The following is a 25,051-nucleotide window of genomic DNA, read 5'->3' on the forward strand; positions in this document are numbered from 1 at the left end:
CTCATAGATTTCTGTCTCAGCTGGCATGGAAAACTTTTTTTTTAAAAATGCAGGGATTTGTATGATTATCACTATGATTATGTTATTATTAGTATTAGTACGGGGGATCAGAGACTGGGCCCTCTGTGTCTGAGCTCTTTCGCTCAAGGCTAGCAATTACTACTTTTAGCCACAGCTTCTCTTTTGGTTTTTGAGTGATTAATTGGAGATAAGAGTCCCATGGGACTTTTCTGCTCTGGCTGGCTTTGAATGGATATCCTCAGATCTCAGCCTCCTGAATAGCTAGGATTACAGGCATGAGCCACCCGTACCTGGCCCCCCTTTTTTTCTTCTGGTTGTGGGGCCTGAACTCTGTCCCTCAGCCCTTCAGCTCAAGGCTACCACTTGAGCTCTACCACTTGAGCCACAGTGCCACCTTCAGCTTTTGCTGCTTATGTGGTGCTGAAGAATTGAACCCAGGGCCTTATGCATGCAAGGCAAGCATTCTTCCACTGAGCCACCTTCCCAGCCCCAAACTTTTTGTTTTATAACCTGTTTGTTGGTTGGTCCGGATTGCACCAGCAATCCATTTATGTAGAATTTCAAGGCTGAGCTTTCCTGACCTAGCCAATCACTTGAAATTGTGCGATAGTACACGTGGAGCTTAGACACACACACACACACACACACACACACACAGTATGTGTGCACACACACGTATGTGCACTCACAGAGACATTTTGGCAGTAATGGAGTTTTGAACCCAGTGCCTCTTACCACTTGAGCCATGCCGATAACCCTTTCGGCTTTAGTTTTTCTTATTTTTATTTTTTTTGGTGCTGGTCCTGGGGATTGCACTCAGCACCTGGGCATTGCATTATTCCTGAGCTTCTTTTGCTTAAGACTAGCGCTCTACAACTTGAGCCACAACTCTAATTATGGCTTTTTTTTTGGGGGGGGGGTAGTTTAGTGGAGAAAAGGTCTCATAGACTTTCCTGCCCTGGCTGGCTTCAAACCCTAATCCTCACATCTCAGCTTCCTGAGTAGCTAGGTTTATAGGTGTTACCTGTAAAGCTCCTTTCCCCAGATTGGCCAACAAAGGGCGCTTTTGTTGCAGGCAGCTGATCACCAGCTTCCTCCCTCTCTCCTTGAAGTAACATTCCATTTGGCCAGACACATCCATAAATGGTAACAGCAGGCCCCCTTATCTACTATTTGGGCAGCTGCCATAAATCTTAGCCCACCATAACAGGTGCATGAAATTCCACCCTTAGCCCCTCTATATTATAAAAATCTCCCTGGACAAAGACAAGTGCTTTTTCTCTCCCTCCAGTGAGAGAACTAGCCTTATTAGCTCTGCTGATAATAACCCCCCTTTCTCTGTATGTGACTGTGTACCTGTGGGTTTTCTGGGATGGTGCTTTCAACTGGGTTTTTAGTTAGTTTTTTTTTTTTTTAACATAGGAACTATCTGAACTCAAGGAAATGAAAATGAGGCCTCCTCCTCTTTCTCCTCCTCCTTCTTTTCTTCTTCCCTGTTTTTGTTTTCTTTCCTTTTTGTTCTGAATGTTCATTTATACGCCTTTGGGAGTATAAGGGAAGGCACAAAAATAGAGGGACAAAGGGCGAACAAATGCAGCAGTAGTACTCACTAGACACTGTTGAAAATGAATTGTACAACTTGTGGGTGGTATGGGAGGAAAAAACTAGGAGAGAGTGAGGGAAGGGATGTCATTGTCCCCAAAGAAATGCACTTTTTACCTGACTTATGGAACTGTAATCCCATTGTATATCACCTTTAAAATAACAATTAAAAAATCTTTAAAAGAAACCCTCTTTACTTAATAACCACAAATCAAAACTGCTGTGAACTTCCATTGTATTAGAATGATACAAAAAAATCTCAGGGTTTCAAACTAGTTTTATCGTATTTTTAAATTTCCCTGTCAGTGTTTTATGCAATCTGCATTAAATGGAAAAGAAGCTAAAGCTACTACTATGCCACAACAATAGCCAATGAAAATATACTGGAAACCAAAAAACCATAGCAACTTTCGGTTTTGCCAGGTTGTTCTTGGACCTCAGCTTCCAAGTAGGTGGGGTTACAGGTGTGCTCCACCATGCCTGGTGGTATATTTGTGTATTTTACTCATTTCGGTGGTGTTATTTTCTATCCTCATTTCTGTGAATGGTCCTTTGGGATCCTGGGTCCTCCTTGGTGATACTCACTGCTTCTGCAAGGATTCTAAACCTACAGCTCATCCCCAGGCTGCCTATTCAGGGTTTGTAGATGGCCCTGTGCATAGAAACAATCCTTGTATTGTGCTCCCTGACTTCCATCTTCTCCCTGACCTTGATCCAGTAAACTCTTTATGCTTTTTTTTTTTTTTTTTTTGGTCAGTTACGGGGCTTGAACTTGGGGCCCGGATTTTGTTTCTGAGCTCTTTTGCTCAAGGCTAGCAATCTACCACTTTGAGCCACAGCTCTACTTTTGGTTTTCTGATGGTTAAAGATATAAGTCTCATGGAGTTTCCTTCCCCGGGCTGTCAGATCTCAGTCTCCTGCGTAGCTAGGATTATAGGCATGAGCCATGGGTGCCTGGCTCTCTTTATGCTTTTAAACATTTTCTCCCTCTTTCTTAGGGCCTTATGTTTTCTAGGTAGACAGAGATAGTACTGGGTATCTGTGATTCCAGCATGTGGGAAACCATAGCAGGAGGAGCTCAGTTTCAAGTTGGTCCTGAGCAAAGTCAAGAGAAACTGCCTGAAAAATAACTAAAGCAGAAAAGGGCCCGGGTATGTCTCCAGTGATCAAGCCCCTGACTAACAAGTGGCCCTGAGCACAAACCTCACTTTACCCAGTTAACCAATTAATATGTACTTAATTGCTTCAATTTCTTATCTTTCTTTTTTCTGATGGAAATATTAAAAACCATAATTTTTCATAATCATGTTTGCTTTTTTGATATGAAGTATATTTATTTTTCTTCTCTAAATGTTTCAGAGCTTGTGTTATAAGGTCTTCTTGGACTAATGTATTTTAGAATTGTGTCTTTAATTCTAAAAAATTCTTAGCATTTTCTGCTTGACTAGTGCTTTTTTTCTATTCTAGTGAATCTCTCCTTGGGCTTCTACATATATATCTTTATTCTATCTTCTTTGTATCTTTTAAGTAGTTTATTTAATAATATTCAGCTTATTTATCAATGGTTCTTGACTCATCTGCTAACTCAGGCTTTTGTGATTTTAATTCTATTTGTTGTGATATTAATTCCATTTTCTGTGAGTCTATCTATGAATCATTTCTTGTATTATTTGTACGTCTCACAGTAAGCTTCTTTGTAGTGGAATATTTTTCTCTATGGGTGTTTAGTGTGTTCAGGAGGAAAGTAGTTCTGCAGGGGATTTTTGCTGAAGTCCTTTGAGCTTTACTTAAGCCAGTTTGGCCTCTTAAAATGATTGGCTTGGAGTTCCAGCTTTAGATTGAGGTTGCAGAAATTCAGAATTTTCATCAGTGCATGGCACAAGTTTGTGGTTTTGATTTCTCATGAATGTCTTTCTTTTCCTGAGCCATAGCCCTAAGTAGATGGCAGATTTCTTTGTTCCTCCCCTAGTTGATAAGAATTTTTTTTTCTAGTCCCTTTCCCAGAGGCGGGGGGCACCTCTAGGCATCCTGACTTGGGACTGGAATTCAGCTACCTTCTGTGGCTGGCAGGTGTCTCAGCTGTGAGGCTGTAGCCCCTGGATGGCCACCCTGGGGGTCTGCGTCTGTTCTGACAGATGCTGAAGCTCCTCTTCACAGCAGCTCAAGACCTCTTTTCTGGAATCTCCATTCTGGCATGATCTGATTGCTGCACCAGTAGAGAGGGTATCTGCCCCCTCCCCCCCCCCACCGCTCTCTGTGTGTGTGTGTGAGCAACAAGAATAATAAATGTTGGGGCTGGGAAGGTGGCTCAGTGGTAGAGCACTTGCCTTGCATGCTCGAGGCTCTGGGTTCGATTCCTTAGCACCACATAAGAAAAAAGCCGGAAGTAGGGCTGTGGCTCAAGTGGTAGAGCGCTAGCCTTGAGCTGAAGAGCTGAGGGACAGTGCCCAGGCCCAGAGTTCAGGCCCCATGACCGGACCCCCCCCCAAAAAAAAGAGTAATAAATGTTTCCATCACTTCCTCCATTTTCAAGCAAATGGCCATCTTGCCTCATCCGTCCTCCCCTAGCCCAGCATTGATCTCAACATCCATCTCTACTTTACAGGTAGAACATAGGAGACATCCCCTAAGTCCACAGCAAAGATGCCATGGGGTTTACTGTCCAGGCATCTAGGCCCCGAGCCAGGTGTTTTACCTCCACTTCATGCTGCCTACAGGTGTTGGGTGGGTGGAAGGGATGAAACCCATCTGATCATACCTAACCTGATGAGAAATCCTTTGTACTCTTTCCCTTTCTCTACACCAAGCGAGATTTACTTTCTACCTCTTTTTTCTCTTCTGGCTCCTGTGTCTTTTGTTTTCATTTCATTGTCTTTTTAGACAGTCTTGCTATGTTGCCTACTGGCTTTGGAACAGAGCTCACGCGATCCACCTGGCTCTGCGTCGTGAGCAGCTAAGACTGCATATGTGCACTACCAACCTTGGTTCCTCCGTGTCTTTCTGACACCCTCCACGCTGCTGGCAGAACCTAGACCAAGCCAATGGACTTCTGACACCGCTCAGAGTATTTACAACACTACATTTCAAAGCACCATTGGAAGGAATGATAGCCAACTCCATCTTTTTTGACGTTCTATTTTATTGAATGCAGATTTACAGTCATTAAATAACTTGAATAGAATGCTCTCAATATACTGTTCTTTAGTTACACATATATTTCTTTAAAGCACAAACTATAAATTAAAATGGAAAGACTATAAATACACATGTACAGATTGCCATAAATCTAGAACTATTTTATAAAAATAGAACTCAAATATTAACTTTATACATTTTGGCAACTTAGAAGTGTCATAACGCGGCCACGTTGATTATGCATCACTGCTCCAAGTGACTGTCTCATTGTGCATCTCTTTGGGGACACATGGACTAGTCTCCTTTCCCAGGGTCCCCACTGAAAAACCCATGGCCTTGGCTCAGTGTTGCCTTTGCATAAATAGGGGTGCAGCCATCTCTTCTTAGAGGGGGAAGACCAGCTTCCAGCTCATTTCTCAGAGAAAAGAGACATTCCCTCCAACCAAATATTTATCTCTTAGGATTCTCAAAGCCCTCATAGTGCATGGCTTGATATCTGAATTAAGAGGGAGAGCTTCCTTTTCCTGTGCTCAGAGAACAGCAGGAATGAGCTTGGCTCTCTCAGACAAGTCAATAGTTAAAATGCAAATCTCTCAGACAAGCTGGGCATGCATTGGTGGCTCATGCCTGGAAATCTTAGCTACTCAGGAGGCTAAGATCTGAAGACTGTGGTTTAAAGACCACCTGGATAGACAAATCTGAAACTCGTATCTCCAGTTAACCATCAAAAAGTCAGAAGTGGAGGTGTGGCTCAAGTGGTAGAGTGTCAGCCTTGAGTGGAAAAAGCTCAGGCCCTCAATTCAAGCCCCAGTATGGGCATTAAAAAAGAGAGAGAGAGAAAAATAGAAAAGAAAATCTCTCAAACAATGCCTGCCGGGAATGGCAGCCCCAAGGCAAGCGCTGTGTTCTGCTGCTGTACCAAGTGCTTTACCCAGCCTGGCAAAAGCTGTCCTCATCTGGCAGTGGGGAAACTGAGTCTTTAGGCAGCCAATTACTTAGGCAAACTAGGTGACTTCAAATCAGGACATTGCCTGCCCAGAAATCAATGTAGAAAATTATTAGAGAACTCAGGTCTACACTGAAAAAGGTCAGACAACTGGTTTTGGGCCAATTTAGAATAGGAGTCTGTGGGTCCCAGACATCCCTGGGATCTTCAGGCTACAACTCCTGGTGGGGGGAATTGACTGTGAACTTCAAAGAGATCCTGAGCTCCATGATTTAAGTTTGCACATTGAAAGGCCTAAGTCTTTGTCATCATGCCATCAAGGTTTTCCATCAAAAGCCAGGGGCCCAAGGACTTCCCTGCCTCCATGTTTTCTGGGAGCTGAGCAAAGCTGCATGCCTGCCCACATGCAGGAACCCAAGTCAAAGTGAGGAAAGCTTACACAAGAACCCAAAGGAAGGACAGTTGCAGGGTCTCTGGATCAGTGTGGAGTGCCCAAGATGAGGCAGAGCTCATGGGATTGAGACCAGGATGTTTCCAGAAGCCCTGCAAGGGTGGGGTTGGGGTTGGCAAAGCAGCCACATGGAGTGAGAGGCTGTGGCGGTGTTCTACTTTCTTCAGTTTTGAGTTTCTGGGTCTCCCAGTCTGCCTCCTCTGTTCACTTAGCCTTCCATTAAAAAGTCATTCCAGGCTGGGCACTGATACCTGTAGTCCTAGCTACTCAGGAGAGATCTGAGAGTTGAGATATGAGATCTGAGAGTTGCAGTTTGAAGTCAGCCTGGGTAGGAAAATCCATGAGATTCTTATCTCCAATTAAGCATCAAAAAGCAAGAGGTGGTCTTTGTGGTTCGAGTGGTAGAGCATTAGCCTTGAGCAAAAAAGCCTAGGGACAGTGCCCAGGCTCTGAGTTCAAGCCCTAGGATCAACACACACACACACACACACACACACACACACACACACAGAGTCATCCCATTCTTAGTAGATGCTAGAATAAGATTTGCCAGGGGCTTGTGGGGGAAGGGGAAACAGGGAACCTTGTCAATGGGTACAATGCTAGTCAGTAGAAGGAATGAGTTCTGGTGTTCCATGCATAGGAGAGGTGACTATAGTCAACATTCTCACTATAAAGACATGATGAATTCTTGACAGTGATGGACCTGCCAGCTGACCTTGCCTTGATTATAACACAATAGAAATGTGCCCAAACACCCCACTGTAATGCAGAAGTATGTAAATTATTATTTGTAAATTAAAAGTGCCAAGCTAGGCACCAAGGACTCACACCTGCAAGCCTACCTACTTAGGAAGCTGAGATTTGAGGATCAAGGTTTGAAGACCATCTGGATGAACACATTCCAGTGACTCTTCTTTCCAATTAACCAGAAAAAAATATCCAGAAATGGGGATGTGGCTCAAGTGATAGCGTGCCAGTCTTGAGGTGGGAAAAGTGGGAGAAGGCAGGCAAGAGCCCAAGGCCCTGAATTCAAATCTATACTGGCACAAACACAAACAAAAAAAGTGTCTCCATCTTTCATCCTTCTCATGCCTCCTCTTTGGTCACTGCCCCTAAAGACAATCCTTGACCTTGTCTGGGGTCTGTCAGGATTAACTGTGGGGCTTCTCCATCTAAGTTTTGGCTCAAATCTCTGGGTAACCCAGACAGTAGGATATCCTGCCTGGGCTGCTATCATTTTCTGAAATTAATGTCACAGTAGATTTCTTGAAAAATCTTTCTCTTGAGAACAAACAAGCAAGAGATAGATAATCAATAACAGTAGCAATGGAGAAGCTCAAACCAACCTGCTCTGTGCTGCATCCTGTCTGAACAGATTGACTACAGGTCCTATTTAGTGGGAAATGGGGTAGCAAAGAATCAGAAAAGTGCAAGTGATGGCACCAAGGAGAGTAAAAGTCCTCCCACCACTCAGTCAAAGGTACTTGCTCGGGCTATGAGGTTCATTCATTCTGACTACCCCTGATACCACCTGGAGTTCAGAGAGGTGCAAAGACTTTGGGGCAGACACAGAGTGTTGTGTTTTTCTTTCTGGATATCTAACTATGATGGTCCAAACTTTAAGGAAGGCAGTTGGGAGATAAAACATGAAACATGAATGGTGTGTGGGACACAGGTCAGTATATTTTAAATGAACCAGGGCTCTGTGTGTGTGTGTGTGTGTGTGTGTGTGTGTGTGTGTGTATGTGTGTGTGTGTGTTGGGAGGAGTATGTCATGTGTTTGTTGTGGGTGCATGGCATGTGTGGAAGGTGTGTGCATGGCGGTTGTGTGTGTGTAGTGTGTCAGTGTGTGTGTGTGTGAGAGGGGTGTTGGTGAGTATACAGAAGGAGGATACACAGGTCTGCAGGGCTCATTGGAGACCCCAGAATGCCATGACCAGGGCTTTGAATCAGAAAACAAGTGTCTGCTCTTCCCAAAAGATAAGAGGTAATGGTGTAGAGCTGGCCTGTGCTTTGTGATTCATCTGGGCTCATTCATCTGGGCACACAGTGGGGGTGACTCATTCTTTCCTTGAGCAGAAACATCATCTGGACATTCTAGGTCCTTCTGGGGAAGGAAACATGAACCTCATACTCAAAGGACTACAGAGAAAAGTCCTTACCACGGACCCTGGTCCACTCAGACCACCCCAAGCCAGACCAGGCTGGTTTTGTGTCTGACTTGTGCAAGGGCTGAAAGGAACTTGGTAGGGAGAGACAATTCCTATGTGCACTGAGGGACCCTTTCTGCAGACACTCCAGCTTCGTGATACCTTCCTATGTGGCCAGTAAGCTGATAAGCTAGGGCAGGAACAGGAGCAGGGATGTGACAGCAACCGGTAGTTGCAGAGGGTTGGGCTTGGGGAGTTGATACCTAGTGGCAGGAGTCAAGATTGGGGGCCCTGGCTGGGCCTGGTGGCTTTTTCCTTTGTTACCAGGAGCTTGCCGTCACGCAGCTGTGCAGCGCTGCAGAGGTCTTGCATGTCGATCAGGCTTGCTCCCACTGCTTCTGCGAACCCTGTGGAAGAGGTCTCCTTGCAGCTGTGGAAGCTAGAGATGCAGAAGAGAATGTTCTCCGGCTGGGGGTTGTAACAGGCGCCGTACCCATTGGGAACCACAGGGCCATAGCAACAAAACATCTCTGTGGTTGTGGGCACCTGGAGGAGAGCATAGGTCAGAAGCAGCTGGTTCTGAAATGCAACCTGTGAACCTTCTAGAAAGTTCTAACACCTTAGGATCTTTGTTTTTCTGACTACTTTCTGCCCCGGGGGCAGGGGGGGGAGGGTTGGCTGAATGAACCAAACCAACCAATTGCTTCAGCATGGATGGACACAGTGAGAGTCAGAAAAATAAACCCAGCTAACTGCATGGTTTCAGAGAATGAGGGCCCCAAACCCACCCCAGAGGACAGTCTGTTCTACCTGCTGCTCTGGATGTTCCCAAGGAGTCCTGGTGCCGGGGCTTGGGCTGACTCTCTTCCTCACCTAGGGGCCGTTTGAGGTACTGTGGCAATCAGGGTAATTTACTAAATGGTACCCTGGTGGCACCCGACTGCTAGATGGCTTCCCACAGGGAGTAATTTATGAACTGGAGGAAATCTGGCTCATCTTCTGTGTTGATTTCCCCCAGATTCTTAATTACTGTCAGCATTGCCTGGCTGGTCTGAGTTTTCTCCCCAAAGCCTGGTCATGCACAATTACCCAGCACGGGGTGTTTGAAAGGTTCCTATCAATTGCAATTTTAGTTATGTACCTAAGATACTTTAAATTTAGAATGCTAAGCATTTGTAGGATCACAAACCAAGACAATGTGTTTCTGTGGGCATTCAAGCTATAAATCCCACTTTCCAGTTAGAAAACAACCACCGAACCTCCCCCCTCCCCCCAAGTGATTTTATTAGCTAGTCCTAGAGGACAGGTCTGGGCATGGGGCTTGTTTTAAACCCACAAGTTTCTGGTGCTGTGTTCTCAGGCCTTTAGAAGTGGCCCTGGCCATTTTAATGGGGCAGAAAAAGCCATTAGTCTTGCTAATAGAGCCATTGCATTGTCAGATAAATTTGCCGTGCAATAGCCAGAGGCCATCAAGCCATTCCAGAGCACTTCTTTTGCCTATGGATGGTTTCCTGTAGGATTTATGTTGTTGTGTTCTGTCCACATTTATTCATGTCTGCAAGTTCACTGCCATCATGACAAACATCAAATTACTGAGTGGGCTTTTATCCTCAAACACGACTTTATCAGTTCCCTTTTCTGCCCACAATCAGCCACTCACGAGGAAAAGTTCTAGTAATTTGACTTGTGGGATATTTCCTCCCTCCACTTTGACCTCCTGTAAATGTATTCTATCTTGTCTTTGTGACCAAGGTCTTCCAGCAGACAGCACACAGGCCTGTCTATAGCACCAAGAGATGGGCATTGGCAGCCAATCTGCCATTGGTGGGTGGCCTGACCTTTGTAATAATTCCCATGGCCTACTTGGGGCTCCCATCTAGGCCTTCAGAGCCAATGGTGTCCATGTGGGTCACAACCTTTCAGATAGCAGGTGGAAGGCAATGATGCTTAATGGTTAGCACCCCTGGATGGGTGTGCTCCATGCTGTTTCCACATTGGCTGAAAGGGAGTCTGGGATCATTCTTATTGAGAAGATGGGAACCAGTGCTCTAAGGAGTTAGATCGTTCTTCCCAAGGTGTCATATCTCATAAGAAGCAAAGCCAAGGTGAGCCCCTGTGGCTCACACCTGTCATCCTAGCCACTCAGGAGGCTGAGATCTGAGAATTGAAGTTAGAAGCCAGCCCAGACAGGAAAGACTGGGAAGACTCTTATTTCCAATTAGCCAGCAAAAATCTGGAAGTGGAGCTATGGCTCAAGTGGCAGAGTGCTGGCTTTGAGCAAACAGTGCTCAACCTCTGACTTCAATATTCAGGATGGGCATACACACACACACACACACACACACACACACACACACACACACACACAGCCAGATGGAGAGGGAGGAGGGAGAGAGGATAGTGAGTTGGTATGGGGCTGCAGATGGATAGGAGGAATCACTTCCAGTGTTCTGTAGCACAGTAGAATAACTAGATTGGACAATAATTGTTTAGATAGTTCGAAATAGCTAGTAGAACATTCCCAATATATATTCCCTGAGATAACAGGTCATCAGCATATCTGACCTTGTCACATTGTACAAAGATATTGTCAACATTATACTGTACATCTTAAGTATATATAATATTAAGTGCCAATTAAAATAGAATCTTTTTATGCTGGTCTTGGGGTTTAACTTGGGGCCTAAGTACTGTCTCTGAGCTTTTTTACTCAATACTAGCACAGCTTCACTTCCAGCTTTTGGGGGATTAACTGGAGATAAGAGTCTCATGGACTTTCTTGCACAGGCTGGCTTTGAATCCTCAGATCCCAGCCTTCTGAGTGGCTTGGATTACAGGCATGAGCCACTGGCACCTGGCAACATTTTTTTTTAAAGAAAAAGGAAATGGCAGAGGCAGAGCTAGGACTTGCTGATTCCAGCCATCCTTTTCATCACCAACCTAAAAGCTCACTGGTTACACATGTGGGTTTGGAAGGCCAGGGTTACATGCAGGGGCTGTACCTGGCTGGTGGAGAGGATGAATCGGTTGCTCATCAGGTAAGTTTCGTCTGTGAACATCTCAGGCAGCTCCTTCCACAGCTCCTGAGCCAACTCCCTCAGAGCTAACAGATGGTTGTCGATGGCCATTCCTGTGATGGCCTGAGAATCAGAAACGAAGAGCAGGCGATGAGCCATGAACTCCCTCCTCTCTCCCCAGTACTAACGGTGACTCCCACAGTCCTGCTAACTCAGAAAGGGCTGCCGGCAGGCTATCCACCCCATAGCCTCTGCTGCTTGGGATCTTATGCGTACATGCAAAGGAGGAGTTGAGAGCAGGTTGGGTCGAACCTCATGCTTGCGTAAGTTAATAGTCAATGTGTCTGAGCCTCCACTATGCATCTAAACCCACAGGGTTTAGAGGGAGAGAGTGGCTCTGGCCTGGCCATCCCAAGTACTGGCCTGTCTGAGATGGGGAGAGAGTCTGGGTCCAGGGACTGCTGTGCCTCATCAAGCATGATGAGGGGGCAGACTCACCACAACCAATGGTTCCCAAGAAAGACCAAGGAGAGAAGAGAGTTAGAGAGCCCCAGGTCTCTCTCTGAGTCTTAGCCATTTGTGTGGGGGGGGCCCATAAGACTAGTTTGTTTTTTTGTCAGTCACGGGGCTTGAACGCAGGGCCTGTCCATGAGCTCTTTTTGCTCAAGGCTACTGTTCTACCACTTTGAACCACCACTCTACTTCTGATTTTCTGGTGGTTAACTGGTGATAAGAGTTCCACAGACTTTCCTGCCTGGGCCAGCTTTGAACCACAATCCTCAGATTTCAGCCTCCTGAGTAGCTAGGATTACAGAGTGAGCCTCCAGAGCCCGACTAGATTGATTTTAAGTCAGGAACTTGACATCTAAACAGAAGTTGCTATCTCTGTGTGCATGTGCTGGCAGTGGGACATGAACTCAGGGCTTGGGCGCTGTCACAAACTTTTTTCTCAAGACAGGTGATGTTCTACCACTTGAGCCACAGCTCCACTTCTGGCTTTTTGCTGGTTAATTAAGCTAAGAGTATCAGGGATTTTCCTGCTTGGGCTGGCAGATCTCTGCCTCATAAGTAGCTAAGATTACAGGTATGAGTCACTGGTGCCAAGCTCAGCTGATATTTGTAAGAGGAAAGAGCTAATTGAATGGTGAAAAGTTATTATTTTCTTTCTTCTCTTTCTTTTTTAAAATCAGAATCTCAGTGTAGATGGAACTCAGGGACAGCTGTATGCTGGAAGTGGGGCCAAGACAATGCGTCTCTTCCACTTGAGGCTGGGTGTGTAGTCTACTGTTTTATATTGTTTTTTTGATTATGTATTTGGAACAACTTTGAGTCCTGATGGAGACTCAGGGGCCCATGCCTGTCTATAGCAATGAACTTCAGGTAAACATCAGTCATTGTAACTCCTGAGGATTCCAAGTTATATAAGATCATCATTTAGCTGTTAGAGCCCCACACAGGAGGAAAACGCCCTTCCAAATGACCTTTTTTTGGGGTTTACAAGACACGTTCAGGATCTGACAGCTGGTCTCGTTTACTTGAGATCAAATATGTACAGACAATGAGTTTCTCTGAAGGCGCCCAATTATAGTCTGAAAAGACAAGTTACAAAACCACAGCTTGCTTTAATTTTCATTCATTTATTCGTCTATTATGCCAGAAATTGAACCCAGGGCCTCATGCATGCTAGCCACCCATTCTACCACTATGCTTTACCGCAACCCCACTGCTTATCATCCCATCAGGACAGAGGAAGGGCTATGAGAACTCAACCATATGGTAGACGCTACCTTTCCTTTCTTAGTTATCTCTATTTAATCTCTGGTTTGTGTAAGTCCATAGAATCAGATGCTCGGTAGAGCAGCTAGCCCACTCATGGTTTCACCATCTCTGAACCAACCACAGCTGGAGGGGTGAAAGAAGAGTAGCAGTAATGGGTGAGAGAGAATGAGGAGTTGTTTGGATGAGACTCATGGGTAGTAATGAGTAATGGGGCTCTGGTTCAGTCCTTTCTGCATGTATTCCGGCAACTCCTGAGGTTCTGTGAATGGATGCCTGATGCTGCTAGATGCTGTGGCAAGAATGGAGAACAGAACAGCCAAGACTGAGGTGTGGTAGGGAAAATCAGCATCATATGACCATAATCTGAGATAAGAGCCAAAGAAGCACGGGAGAGGGGAGCTGGACTATCTTGTCCTGACTTGGGATTGCCTTTTTACCCTCACTACCAGCTATCAAGAAGCTATCTTCTTTCTTCTCTCCCCCTTCCTTATGCTCCAAAGCTAGCAGGATTCCAGATTTCTCAACTCACTGCCTTCCTTTCTCCTCCCTCACCCCCATCTCTAACCCAACTGTTAGGAAAACATAACAGAATCCCAGGGAAATGTTTTGGAGGATACTCTCCAAAATTTCTCATGAATTTAAATTTGCGGTAAACTTGATATATGTTTATAGTTTAGCAATCCAAATAAGCTAAAGGATTACATCACTTGGCTGAGACTGATGGCCTAACTTCTAGTTGTCTCTTTTTTTTTGTTTTGTTTTGTCGGTCATGGGCCTGAACTCTGGGCCTGGGCGCTGTCTTTCAGCTCTTCAGCTTAAGGCTAGCACTCTACCATTTGAACCACAGTGCCACTTCCAGCTTTTTCTGCTTATGTGATGCTGAGGAATCAAACCCAGGGCCTCATGCATGCAAGGCAAGCACTCTACCACTGAGCCACCTTCCCAGCCCCCTCTTTTGTTATTTACCAAATACTTGCTTAGAACACCATGAATTTTTTTTTCCAGTTTTGCCTATAATCTTTTTGTTAAAGAGGAAAAGCTTCAGCTTTTTCCCCCAGGTCCTAGAGCTTGAACTCAGGGTTTGGGCCTGAGCTGCTTTTGCTCAAGGCTAGCCCTCTACCAGTTGAGCCACAGCTCCACTCCCAGCTTTTTTAGTCATTTTTTGGAGATAAGAGTTTTATGAACTTTCCTGCCTTGGTTGGCTTCTCTGATCCTCAGCTCTCAGCCTCCTGAGTAGCTAGAATTGTAGGTGTGAGCCACGGGTGCCTTACAAAACTTTAGCTTTTTAAAAGGCTTCTACTTCCCGGCATACTTCCATTTCCCTATTTTCTCACAGACTTCTGTTTTAACTTTGTTGTTTGACTACCATGTAGTATTTATATAATATCATTATGTAAATATTTACAGCTGAGTTATACAGTACACTATGACTAGATTTTCCTATTGATTTTTTTTGTGGTTTCTTGATCTTTTAATTTTTTTGGCAGTCATGGGACTAGAGCTCAGGGCTTTGTATTCATTAGGCTTGCTCATTCCACTGGTACTCTAGCACTTGAGCCATGCCTCCAGCCTAGCTTTTTGCTGGTTATTTTGGAGTTGGAGTCTCATGGACTTTCCTGCCTAGGGCTGGCTTCAGACTTAGGTCTTCAGATCTCAGCCTTCTGAGTAGCTAGGATTACTGTATAGGCATGAGCCTATACCAGTGCCCTGCTTCCTTTTTTTTTTTTTTTTATCTTTGTTTTGTTGGTATTTAGAGGAGATTGCCTTCTCATAATTTTTTTTCTTTTTGTTTTAGGTCTGAGATGGGGACTCGAACTCAATACTGGTGGCTTTTACTTATTGTCTAAGTGCTCTACCAACGTAGCCACACCTGCAACCACACCTTACATTTTCTAAACCTTCTGTTGAACTTTTACTGCTGTATTTTCATTCAGAGTTAATTTTATTGACAGAAAATGTTTTGAGATTTATGTTCTTATTTATGGAATTTTCATTTGTAAAATTTATAAAGCCCAAGGCAATTCGTTCATGAGGGCTCCTTCCTGGAGGCCCTTAGAGGAGAGGGAACAGCTCTCGGCTTATTGCCATCCTGCCCTCTGCCATTCATCCACAGATGCTGGGAAAGCCACCATTTTGGAAGCACCAAGCAGCACCTCCACCAGCTTTCCCTCTGATTAGATTTCTAGCCTCCAGAATGGTGACAAACAAATCTCTCCTCTTTATGTTATCTAGTCCCTGGTATTCTGTTATAGTGGCTCCAACAGACTAAGACACCCTTATTTTCAGTCCCATCCTCCACTCTTTTGGGGTCTCTTTGATCCTAAGCCAGTTTCTATCAGTACTAATTTCCAGCTCTAACATTTTGCTGTCATTTTCTTTCCTGTTCTTATTTACCTCAGTGTATTTATGGCTTAAAAAATTCCTTCACTATTGCCTTGGGAGTTGCAGAGTGAGTGACAGTCAAGTTTTGTACTCAACCCACTATGTTGAATCAGAAGCTCATGTCTTCCTCTTCAGTCTCCCACCTTGGCCCCAGAGGAAAGCCACACCAGATCCAGAATCCTTTCACCCTACATTGGGTGGAGCTTTGCAATGAGAAACCCAACACCAGCCCCTGCCCTTTGTAGGATGCATATACTGAGCTACTGGTTTTCTTAGACATATCTTATGCAATCAGGATCCTTTGCCTTCACAATGCTGTTCCCTTCTTGGGTTATCCTTCCTTCTTTTCATCTCAAGTCTCATTTTGAGCACCACTTCCTCCAGGAAGTCTTCTTGGTTTTCCCAAGCAAAGAAAAGAATTCCCAACTCCATGTTTTCTATTACTTTCTGAGGGTCTCTTCACATGAGATGGGACTTAACTTTGAAAGACCTGCCCCCAACTGCATGCAGAAACCCCTAAGGACAGGACTATGAATGTCCGTCTTGGCTCCCTAGCACCACATTGAGTACAGTACAGGGTATTCCTTGCTGCAGTTTGGGGATGGATTTTTCCCCAAAGGCATATGAATTAGAGGCTTGGATCCTGGGCTGACACTATTGGGAGACAGGGAACTTAAGAGGTGGGGGCTATCAGGAGGGCATTGCCTTTAAAGAGGATTGTGGTGCTCCAGGATCCATCCTCTCCTCCCTCTTTCTGGTTCCCTGATGAAGGTGAATGGTTTTGTTCCACCACGGGCTGCCTGCCATGACAGGCAGCCTTGCCACAGGTCCTAAACCATGAGGCCCACTGCACACGGGCCGAACCTCTGAACCTCTGAGCCAAAATTAACCTTTTCCTTCGAAAATTTATTGTCTCGGGTATTTTGTTACAGCAACAACAAGCTGACTAACATTGGGCTTAATTTTCCCCAAACCAAACAATCTTAAATATCCAATTAGGGACTTATTTAAAGAAAAGTCTCCATTGACTTGTTCTAAAATCCAGAAATACATTGTATTTGCTTTCAAGCACATAGGATGAAATTAGGTCAAACCTCTTCACAGATTACATGTTCCTTCAAATATGGTTTTAGAATGATTTACAATTAGCACATTGATCACCTCTCAAGTAGATGTTTATTCTCCATAGTTTGTCTGCAAATAATGGCTTTGTAGCCACACAGGATAAATTATTTCCTTAAACTAGGGAATCATTCTTCTTATAATTTTGATTTCATTATTAATTTTTAGCAAAGCTTTCCGATCATAGATAGCAGAAGTAAATATACAGGAAACAAGAGGCAATCAGTCTTAGATGGGATAAATATAACTGTGCAAAGGAGCCATTTACCAGCCAGAGTCCATCTCCTCACATCTGACTTCTCTTATCAGCCATATCAAGTGTGGTTATTATCATGACTGTAGGTCAACCTATTTCAAATAGCACTCATTGTATTCCTGTGAAATCTTGTGGAAAGAGCAAGAACAGTGTGTTACCCATGTTCTAAAAATAAGAAAATGGAATCTCTGAGCAGGAGGTGGCCTTGGGGGGAGGGTCATTGAACTGTTGGTGGCTGACCTGTCATGAGGGGCTTGTGCCAAGGACCCCACCCTCACTGGCTCTGAGCTCACATAGCAGTAGCACAGTTACTCACCATGACTGTATACTCGGTCTGGGCTTGGATGGCAACCTTCAGGAGCTGCAGCTTCTCAGAAGCCTGTAGACAGAGCAAGTCAGCACAAAGGACCTAAGAAGTTGCCCAGTGGCAAACAGACAAGGAAGCTTTGCCAAAGAGCTGAGAGGCTGGTCAGCCCACAGTGGTTTCTCTGGTCTCCTTGTGGTTATCAGGACACAGAAGGACTTACAGGCCTGGACGTTGTGTGGTCAGTCATGGCTCGTACAAAAGCCAGTGCCTCTGGAGTGGCTGATCTGATGTTGTCCACCCTCCCCTCCCGGAATCGGCGAATGGATGCACTCTCATAGGTGGGCACTAGTTTCCGGTGGAGCCTGTATGAGATAAAGGATTCTTGACAGATGGTAATTTATTCACAGGGAATCATAAATGCTGAAAGAGAAATATCCTTGGCTTTATTTTATAATCCTGACTTGATTCAATATAGTATTTCATTTTAATATTAATGGCATTCTAGAAGAGAATTTCCAGATGAACAGTAGGGGAAAGGATGTTTCTAATATGAAGAGCCATGTACATGTTCATACACTGATTTTATACACTGATATAAAGAGATTGTTTTGCTTAAAAAAATTCCTGCCTAGGTTAGGAGTGCATTTCTTTTGTGACAATGTACCCCCTTCCCTGGCTATCTCCCAGTTTTTCCCTCCCATCCCCTCGCCCACAAGTTGTATAGTTCATTTTTTAAAATCATTTTCAACATAGTGTCGAGTGAGTACCACTGCTGCCTTTGTTACCCTTTGTCCCTCCATTTCTGTGGCCCCTTTAAAATTCATTTCAATAAATATTATTTTATATATATATATAAAAATTCCTGCCTAGTGCCAGTGTCTGGCTCATGATTGTAATCCTAGCTACTCAAGGAGCTGAGATCTGAGAATCATCATTTAGAGCCAAGCCCAAGCAGGAAAGTTTATAAAATTCCAATTAATTTCCAATCTCCCAAAAGGGCTAGAAATGGAGTTATGGTTCAACTGGTAGAGTGCCAGCCTTGGGCAAAAAACAAACAAACAAACAAACAAAACTAAGAGACAGCATCTAGACCCCAAGTTCAAGTTCACATACATTAAAAATTCCAATTGGTTGGGAAGCCTAGAACTTTTTGAGACCCAGTGAATGTTGGAGTAATAGCACAGAAAAGGATAATCAAGCAATTTATCACTCATACCCTTGAAGGAATCCTGTTTTATTTAAGCCAGTTTAGCCATGATCTCTGGCTGAGGCATGAAGGGGTCCCAATGGTGGTGGGTGACCTGCTGCCTACCATTCTAGGATGGCCAGGCTTGTGGGCATCAGCCATGCTGGGCCTCCTTCACAGGGTTGGCCAGAAAGAGGCCACCCATGCAACTTTGGCCAGTCAGAGGTGTGTCCAGCATCTCCTCCTGGTCACTAGTAATGCTCAGTACATTAGGACCAGGTGACCATCCCTAGTCTTGCATGCCTGGCTGGCACACTTCCTTTCTCACCAGAGCCACCAAGTCCTTGGTGTCGATTGTAAGGTAGGACAAGGTCAGAGCTCTGAAGTGGGGGGTGGGACAGTCACATAGCAAGTCTTGTCCCCTCTGCACTCGGTGAGTTTCTGGAGGGATTATGGGGTTTGATTGTGAACTAGGTAGCAAGGGAGCTTGGGACAGCTGCTCAAATAAATCAGTCTAGACAGGTATCTGATGAGTAATGCCTAGGCTGGAAGTGACTGGTGTGGAGGCCTAAGAGCTTGTAGGATGACCCAAAGCATGATGGGAGGCACTGGAAAGTTGCATATGTTAAGTGATAGGGTCTGATTTGGATATTTAAAAGCTCAGGCTTCCTGCAGACAGAATTATGGGGGGAGGAGCAGGTGCACAAAGCCCTAGGGCATGTAATGTTGGTCAAGCAAGAGAGCCCAAGCAATGGTTAGTGGTGGTAGAAAGAGGACACAGGACCTAGTTAAGGGGCATTTGGAGGGCAACTGACATAGGGAATGGGGGTGAGAGAAAGGAAAGTGATGAACCAAGGATGAGCCTAAATCGTGTCTGTATTAACTGGGCAACCTTGGTCCTGATCAAGGTTGGGAAGACTAGTTGGGAGCTAGTAATACCAGCTCAAATGGACTGGATAAAATGGGATAAAGAGCCACTTGGCTCTCCTTATCTCTGATCTTCTCTTTTATTTTCAGACCCCCATGGCTTAGGTAGCTCCTCTACTAACAACCTTCTCCCTTCTCCTTCCTGAGGGTAGGTGTATAGTCATACCCTATTGGAGTGGCACCTAGTCACTGCAGCCTGGGTAGATTATCCCTAGTCTGGTGAGACCTCCCCACACCCCCCAGAAATCCAGACCTTCCTCCAGAATTCTTCTAGACTAGAATCTCAAGTACCTTGGCAGGCAGCTCACCTGAACACAGGTTCATCCTGCCTTTACTCACCTGTAGAAGGCCAGCTGGAGGGCCACCTGGATGAAGGCATCAGGGCTGCATTTCTGCATCTTTATGAATGTTTTCCCATAGCCATCAAACTTATAAACAGTGAAGTCTAGATTCTTTACTATTCTGCAGAAGAAAAAAATAGATACTTGGATTACATTACACACACTGCAGATTCCACCCAAGTTTCTTAACCTGGTCCATGTCCTGCTGCTCCAGAGGGTGAGGACAGGGTTTTTTTTGTCCCCCAGAAGTACACAGGGGTGTCAGAGATATGCTTTCATTTGGGCATTTAGCAAAAGGTGCACCAGATCAGGGCTCTGCTGAGCAGAAAGTGAGCTGTGCCGAGTGGGGATGGTCCCGCTCTGGAGGGTCAGAATGGGCCTGGCTAGAGTGTCATGGCAGGAAGATGTATGGGCGATGGGAGACATTTGCATGGCCAGGGCGAACCTGACCCACAAGCAAAGTCCTGGGTGCCTGCTACCCACAAAGTAGGCCTGAAAGAGGATATTCATTTGGCCATCCAGGTGACTCATCAGAAAAGGAGTGTCTGCTGTCCCTGTCACCAAGACTTGTCCTTACTGAATGAGGCACAAGGGCCATTTGTCATGGTTATCTTAGCCAGGTTTATTCACCTGAATCTTTACCTACGTTTAAAACTTCATTTTATCCAAAAACTCCTGCTGGGCCTCTCATGATACGCCCATGTCTCTGTCATTGTCCGAGTAAGGCACATAAGATTAGTTCTCAGGGGGCTGGGAAGGTGGCTCAGTGGTAGAACACTTGCCTTGCATGCTCAAGGCCCTGGGTTCGATTCCGCAGCACCACATAAGCAAAAAGAAAAAAGCCGGAAGTGGCGCTGTGGCTCAAGTGGTAGAGCGCTAGCCTTGAGCTGAAGAGCTGAGGGACAGCGCCCAGGCCCAGAGTTCAGGCCCCACGACCGGACCCCAAAAAAAAAGAAAAAAAAAGATTAGTTCTCAGGGGGCTACTCCAGGTGCTGGGGACATAGGAAACTACCATGTGTTTATACTGAGATTTTTTTTTTGTCAGTCATGGGCTTGAACTAAGGGCTGGGCTGCTGTTCCTGAGCTCTTTAGCAAAAAAAAGTATTAACCTTGAGCAACAAGGTTAATACTCTATCACTTTGAGCCACAGCTCCACTTCTAGTTTTCTGGTGGTTAGTTGGAGATAAGGGTCTCACAGACTTCCTTCCCTGGGATAGCTTTGAACCTTGATCCTCAGATCTCAGCCTCCTGAGTAGCTAGGATTATGAGTGTGAGCCACCAGCAGCCAGGTATACTGAAAGTCTTGAGCCTGAGTTACTTCTTATCTGGTGTCTGGGCTTTCTGCCCCCTGAATAATACCAGCAGGGATCATCTCTGCCCAAACCCATGTGAGCTCAAGGACCTGACCCTAACTCATACCTTCCTTTGTGATCTCCTTGTTCATTTCCTGTTCCTCCCTGAGTTATTCCCCTGCCTCACATAAGCTTAGCTCTCTGGGGCCATGCCAGGTGCTACTGGCCTAGAGAAAGTGAGGGGCCCAGAGCCTGCAGAAATTTAACCCTTAGTCCTGATCTTTCTTTCTTTCTTTTCTTTTCCTTTCCTTCCTTCCTTCCTTTTTCCTTCCTCCCTCTCTCCTTCCCTCCTTCCTTCCTTCCTTCCTTCCTTCCTTTCTTCTTCCTTCCTCCCTCTCTCCTTCCCTCCTTCCCTCCTTCCTTCTCTCCTTCCCTCCTTCCCTCCTTCCTTCCTTCCTTCCTTCCTTCCTTCCTTCCTTCTTTCTTTCTTTCTTTCTTTCCCTTTTTTGGTGCCAGTCCTTGAACTTGGCCTCCTGAATTCTGTCTTTGAGCTTTTTTTTCTCAAGGCTAGTGCTCTATCAATTGAACCACAACTCCACTTTTGGTTTTTTGGTAGTTAATTATGAGTCTTATGGGCTTTCTTGCCCAGGCTGCCCTTAAGGTATGATCCACTGATCTCAGTCTCCTGAGTAGTTAGGATTACAGGCTGAGCTGCCCGTGATGGCTAGTCCTGCCTTTTGACAGGCTTCTTGGATTGTTCGTGCTCCGTCACCACAGACGCTTGGAAACCTCCTCCAAAGCTCCACTACTCTGCCCTCCTTCCCAGGAGCTTCTCTGACCTCACAGCTCCATCTATTCCCCTCCTTGCCCTGGGGGGAGGAGGGGGCTGGGAAGAAGGTGGGACCTGCTTAGGTCCCCAAGAGGGGCAAATCCTCCCTTCCCCAGGACTCACCCACCTGTCTGCTTATTCCTTCCTCTGGAAGCCCACTTTCCTGGGGCCTTATAGAAACCAAAATCCTATTCCCTCACACCTGCTAAAGTCAAGTAGTGGACTCCTAGTAGGATGGAGGGGGAGCCTCCATCCCTGGACCTCCAGCTAGGACACGCCTCCTGGGGCTCCTCACTGGTGGCAAGGCAGGCTCTGGGCCTGTAACATGAAGACACTGGACTCTTCTCACTCACTGGTTTACACACCAGCTTGGATCTTAATGCACCTGTACAGGCTTGGATGTGCTGCTTTTCTGCCTTATCTCCATCTCCTTACATCTTAAACATCTTGAACAAGGCCCACTGGTGAAAAGCCAGTCTTTCCTCAACGTTCGTGCAAAATTTAGCCTCCTTGTTGGGGGTTCAGTTCTGCATGTACCTCTAGTTTTTGTACATCTTGTCTCACACATGTTTTGCTCTGGGATCCAATTCCTTTCTAAAGTGTAGAGGACAGGCCCTTTGGCAGATTATCTGTGATTCCCAGAGCCTTACCCTAGGTCTGGCATACACACATCTGATGAATGAATGAATGAATGTATTCCTGCGTATAGCCGTGGTCCAGATTGGTTACAAGCACATTTCCTACTACAGCTATCTTCGCTCCTGACCACCCAGAAGGGCTCTCAGCCTTCACACCCTCACCCCAGTCCTCCCTCCCAACCCTCTGGCCCACTCTTAGGTCCTGAACCAGCCCCTCTCTCTGGGAAAAAGGCCTGCTTGTCAAGTTGCAGTCAATGCAAGCAAATTGAAATGGCTTGGATTTAAATGACCTATTCAAACCAGTTGTTTATGACTCTCTGAGAAAAGGGGCTGGGTTCCCAACCTTGACTCTGCTCAGTCAGGTGAAACCTACAGAAAAAAAAATAGCTCCAAGTTTGCATTTTATGGAAATCACAGATATTTCAGCCAGGGAGCTATAACTCCCCTCTAGTTTGACTATATTTCCATATAGTGGGGTGGGCAGAGCCCAGAAGGGAGCAGAGCTGCCCAAGTGTTTGGAAACTTCTAAGATGCCTGGGCAGTTGGAGGGTTGGGGGGTTGGTAGGACAGCTGGATCTCTCCTCACCGTTGAAGTTTTTCTGCTGAGGAGGCTAGGTGGCCTTGAATTTCTGGGGAGCACTTCCACCTTAGCCTTCTGGGGGCGGGGAGCTCACTGACAGAGTCAGCTCGGACCAGCTTCTTGTCGCTCTTCATCCTGTAGGCACAAAGGGGATTACCTGGGGGCCTGGACCCCTGAAGTACCACTGTGCTGTTTCTCTGCTGGATCCCACAAACATCATAGCTGTTATGTGCAGCCCTAAAGCTTTGGAGGGGTCTGAGCTGTCTCCTAACCCCTGGGCAGATGAATAAACTAAGGCACTCACATCAAAAATGGCAGTAACCAAGTTCCATCTAGTTCCAAAGGGCATTGCCTAATTTTATTTGTCATGGTGTAAGGTCACAGCATACACCAACAACACTTACACAAGACTGGGAGAGAAAGTGGTGGCAAGCTGTGCTGTTCTCTTTAAGAGCTGTGTTTTAGGGACCTCCCAAAGAGAATTGTGAAAGAGACTGAGCAGGAAGAAGATGCTAGAAGAGCATAAACAGGACAGGAAGAAGGGAATGCAGAGTGCTTAAAGACAGAGAAGAGGTTGGTACTAACGGCACAGCTTGTCATCCTAGCTACTCAGGAGGCTGAGATCTGAGGATTGCAGTTCAAAGCCAGCCTGTGCTGAAAGATCCATGACTCTTTTTCTCCAATTAACCGTGAAAAGGCAGAAGTGGCAGCATGGCTAATTGGTAGAGTGCCAGCCTTGAGTGGAAAAAGCTAAGTAAGAGTGTGAGATGCTGAGTTCAAGCCCTAGTTACTAAAACTGACAACAAAACCCCCAGAGAACCAGAGATTCAACTTTCTCTGTGGTAGACCATCAGTCCTGACTTAAGGTGACCAACAAGATCTGGGATCTTTCAGAGCACAGTAGATGTTGCTGAAATTTCTTGGCCACACTTCTTCCCCGATGATCCTAAATCTCTTTCTGCCTGCACCTTCTATCTGCAGCCCTTGGTGCTGGATTCATGCTGCTTTCCAAAGTTATCATTTACTAAGCCACGGTCCAGACGGACACAGCCCTTCTCCTCCCCCAGGTGGCCTTCTATCTTTTCTAAGCTTGGCACGCGGTCTAAGTCTTTTCTAAGCCTTGGGCGGTCTTCCCTCTCCCCTCCCCAGACTTACATGTGCTTGAGCAGGTGCTCCGTGCACTGTACCAGGACAATGCCATCAAACGGGGAGTGTTCACACACTACGCCGCAGGTGCCATCTCGGCCCACCACAAACTGCAACAGGAAGGATCAAGGACAGCTGACCTGAGCCTGAAGTTCCCGGCCTCAGATCAGGCCTCCCTGGCCTCTCAGGTACCTCCCCTCTAAGAACACAAAGTCACATTAGTTCTTGAAAATAATGCTATCGTGACTACAGTGGCTTGAGAATATGAGGCTCAAGGCAGCTCTTTCTGGATGTCCTAGCTCCCACAAAGGTCTAGCAGTGAAAGGGGCACCCGGGTTCCATATATGAGACAGGCCAGAAGCTCCCTGGGAACTCACATAGCATAGGCTGAGCCCATGCCTGCCATTCCCCTTAGCCCCAGTCCCCTCACTGCACACACACCAGTCTACACTGCTTTCTAAAGTCATTTGCTTGACTTCCTCTGTTTATTTTGGCCACCGTTGATTTCATTCCCAGGATCTAGACTAGTGTCCACAATTCCACATATGAGCAGACGCTGGATAACTATGTTGAATGATTGAATGAAAGACAACGATTTGATTTGGATAACAAAAGATTCCCAGGGGAAAAAGGCCTACAAAGTCCCTGGACAGAAAGGATATACAAGGGACCTTCATAAATGGCTGCTGGGCTCCAGCTCAGCTGTGCTGCCAGCAACCAGGAGAATATCTCCTGACCTCCCAACTTCCTGGACTTCAGGCTGCTATTGTGTGAAAGGAGATCAGCAAAGCTGAGCTCAGACTCAGAGCTGAGGATTAGAGAAAGTATCTGAAGGATTGGCAGATACTGTAAAGATTTCTTACAACTTTCTTTTCTTTCTTTTTGTGCCAGTCCTGGGACTTGAACCTAGGGCCTGGGTGCTGTCTCTGAGCTTTTTTCTT

General features: G+C 45.7%; 1 protein-coding gene across 1 annotated transcript in view; it reads right to left on the reverse strand.

The window, feature by feature from the left end:
• Positions 1 to 8,584: 8,584 nt before the first annotated feature.
• Positions 8,585 to 25,051, reverse strand: part of Chat (choline O-acetyltransferase) — a 52,904-nt gene continuing 36,437 nt past the window's right edge. The window contains exons 9-15 of the mRNA XM_013036194.1: positions 24,120 to 24,220; positions 22,971 to 23,099; positions 19,624 to 19,746; positions 17,392 to 17,533; positions 17,181 to 17,243; positions 11,311 to 11,448; positions 8,585 to 8,854 (exon numbers count right to left, since the gene is read on the reverse strand). Coding sequence (XP_012891648.1) covers positions 8,585 to 8,854; positions 11,311 to 11,448; positions 17,181 to 17,243; positions 17,392 to 17,533; positions 19,624 to 19,746; positions 22,971 to 23,099; positions 24,120 to 24,220 — 966 coding nt within the window. The remainder of the gene's footprint in view (positions 8,855 to 11,310; positions 11,449 to 17,180; positions 17,244 to 17,391; positions 17,534 to 19,623; positions 19,747 to 22,970; positions 23,100 to 24,119; positions 24,221 to 25,051) is intronic.

Source organism: Dipodomys ordii, unplaced genomic scaffold (genome assembly GCF_000151885.1).
Source record: "Dipodomys ordii isolate 6190 unplaced genomic scaffold, Dord_2.0 Scaffold259, whole genome shotgun sequence".
Classification (NCBI taxonomy): domain Eukaryota; kingdom Metazoa; phylum Chordata; class Mammalia; order Rodentia; family Heteromyidae; genus Dipodomys; species Dipodomys ordii.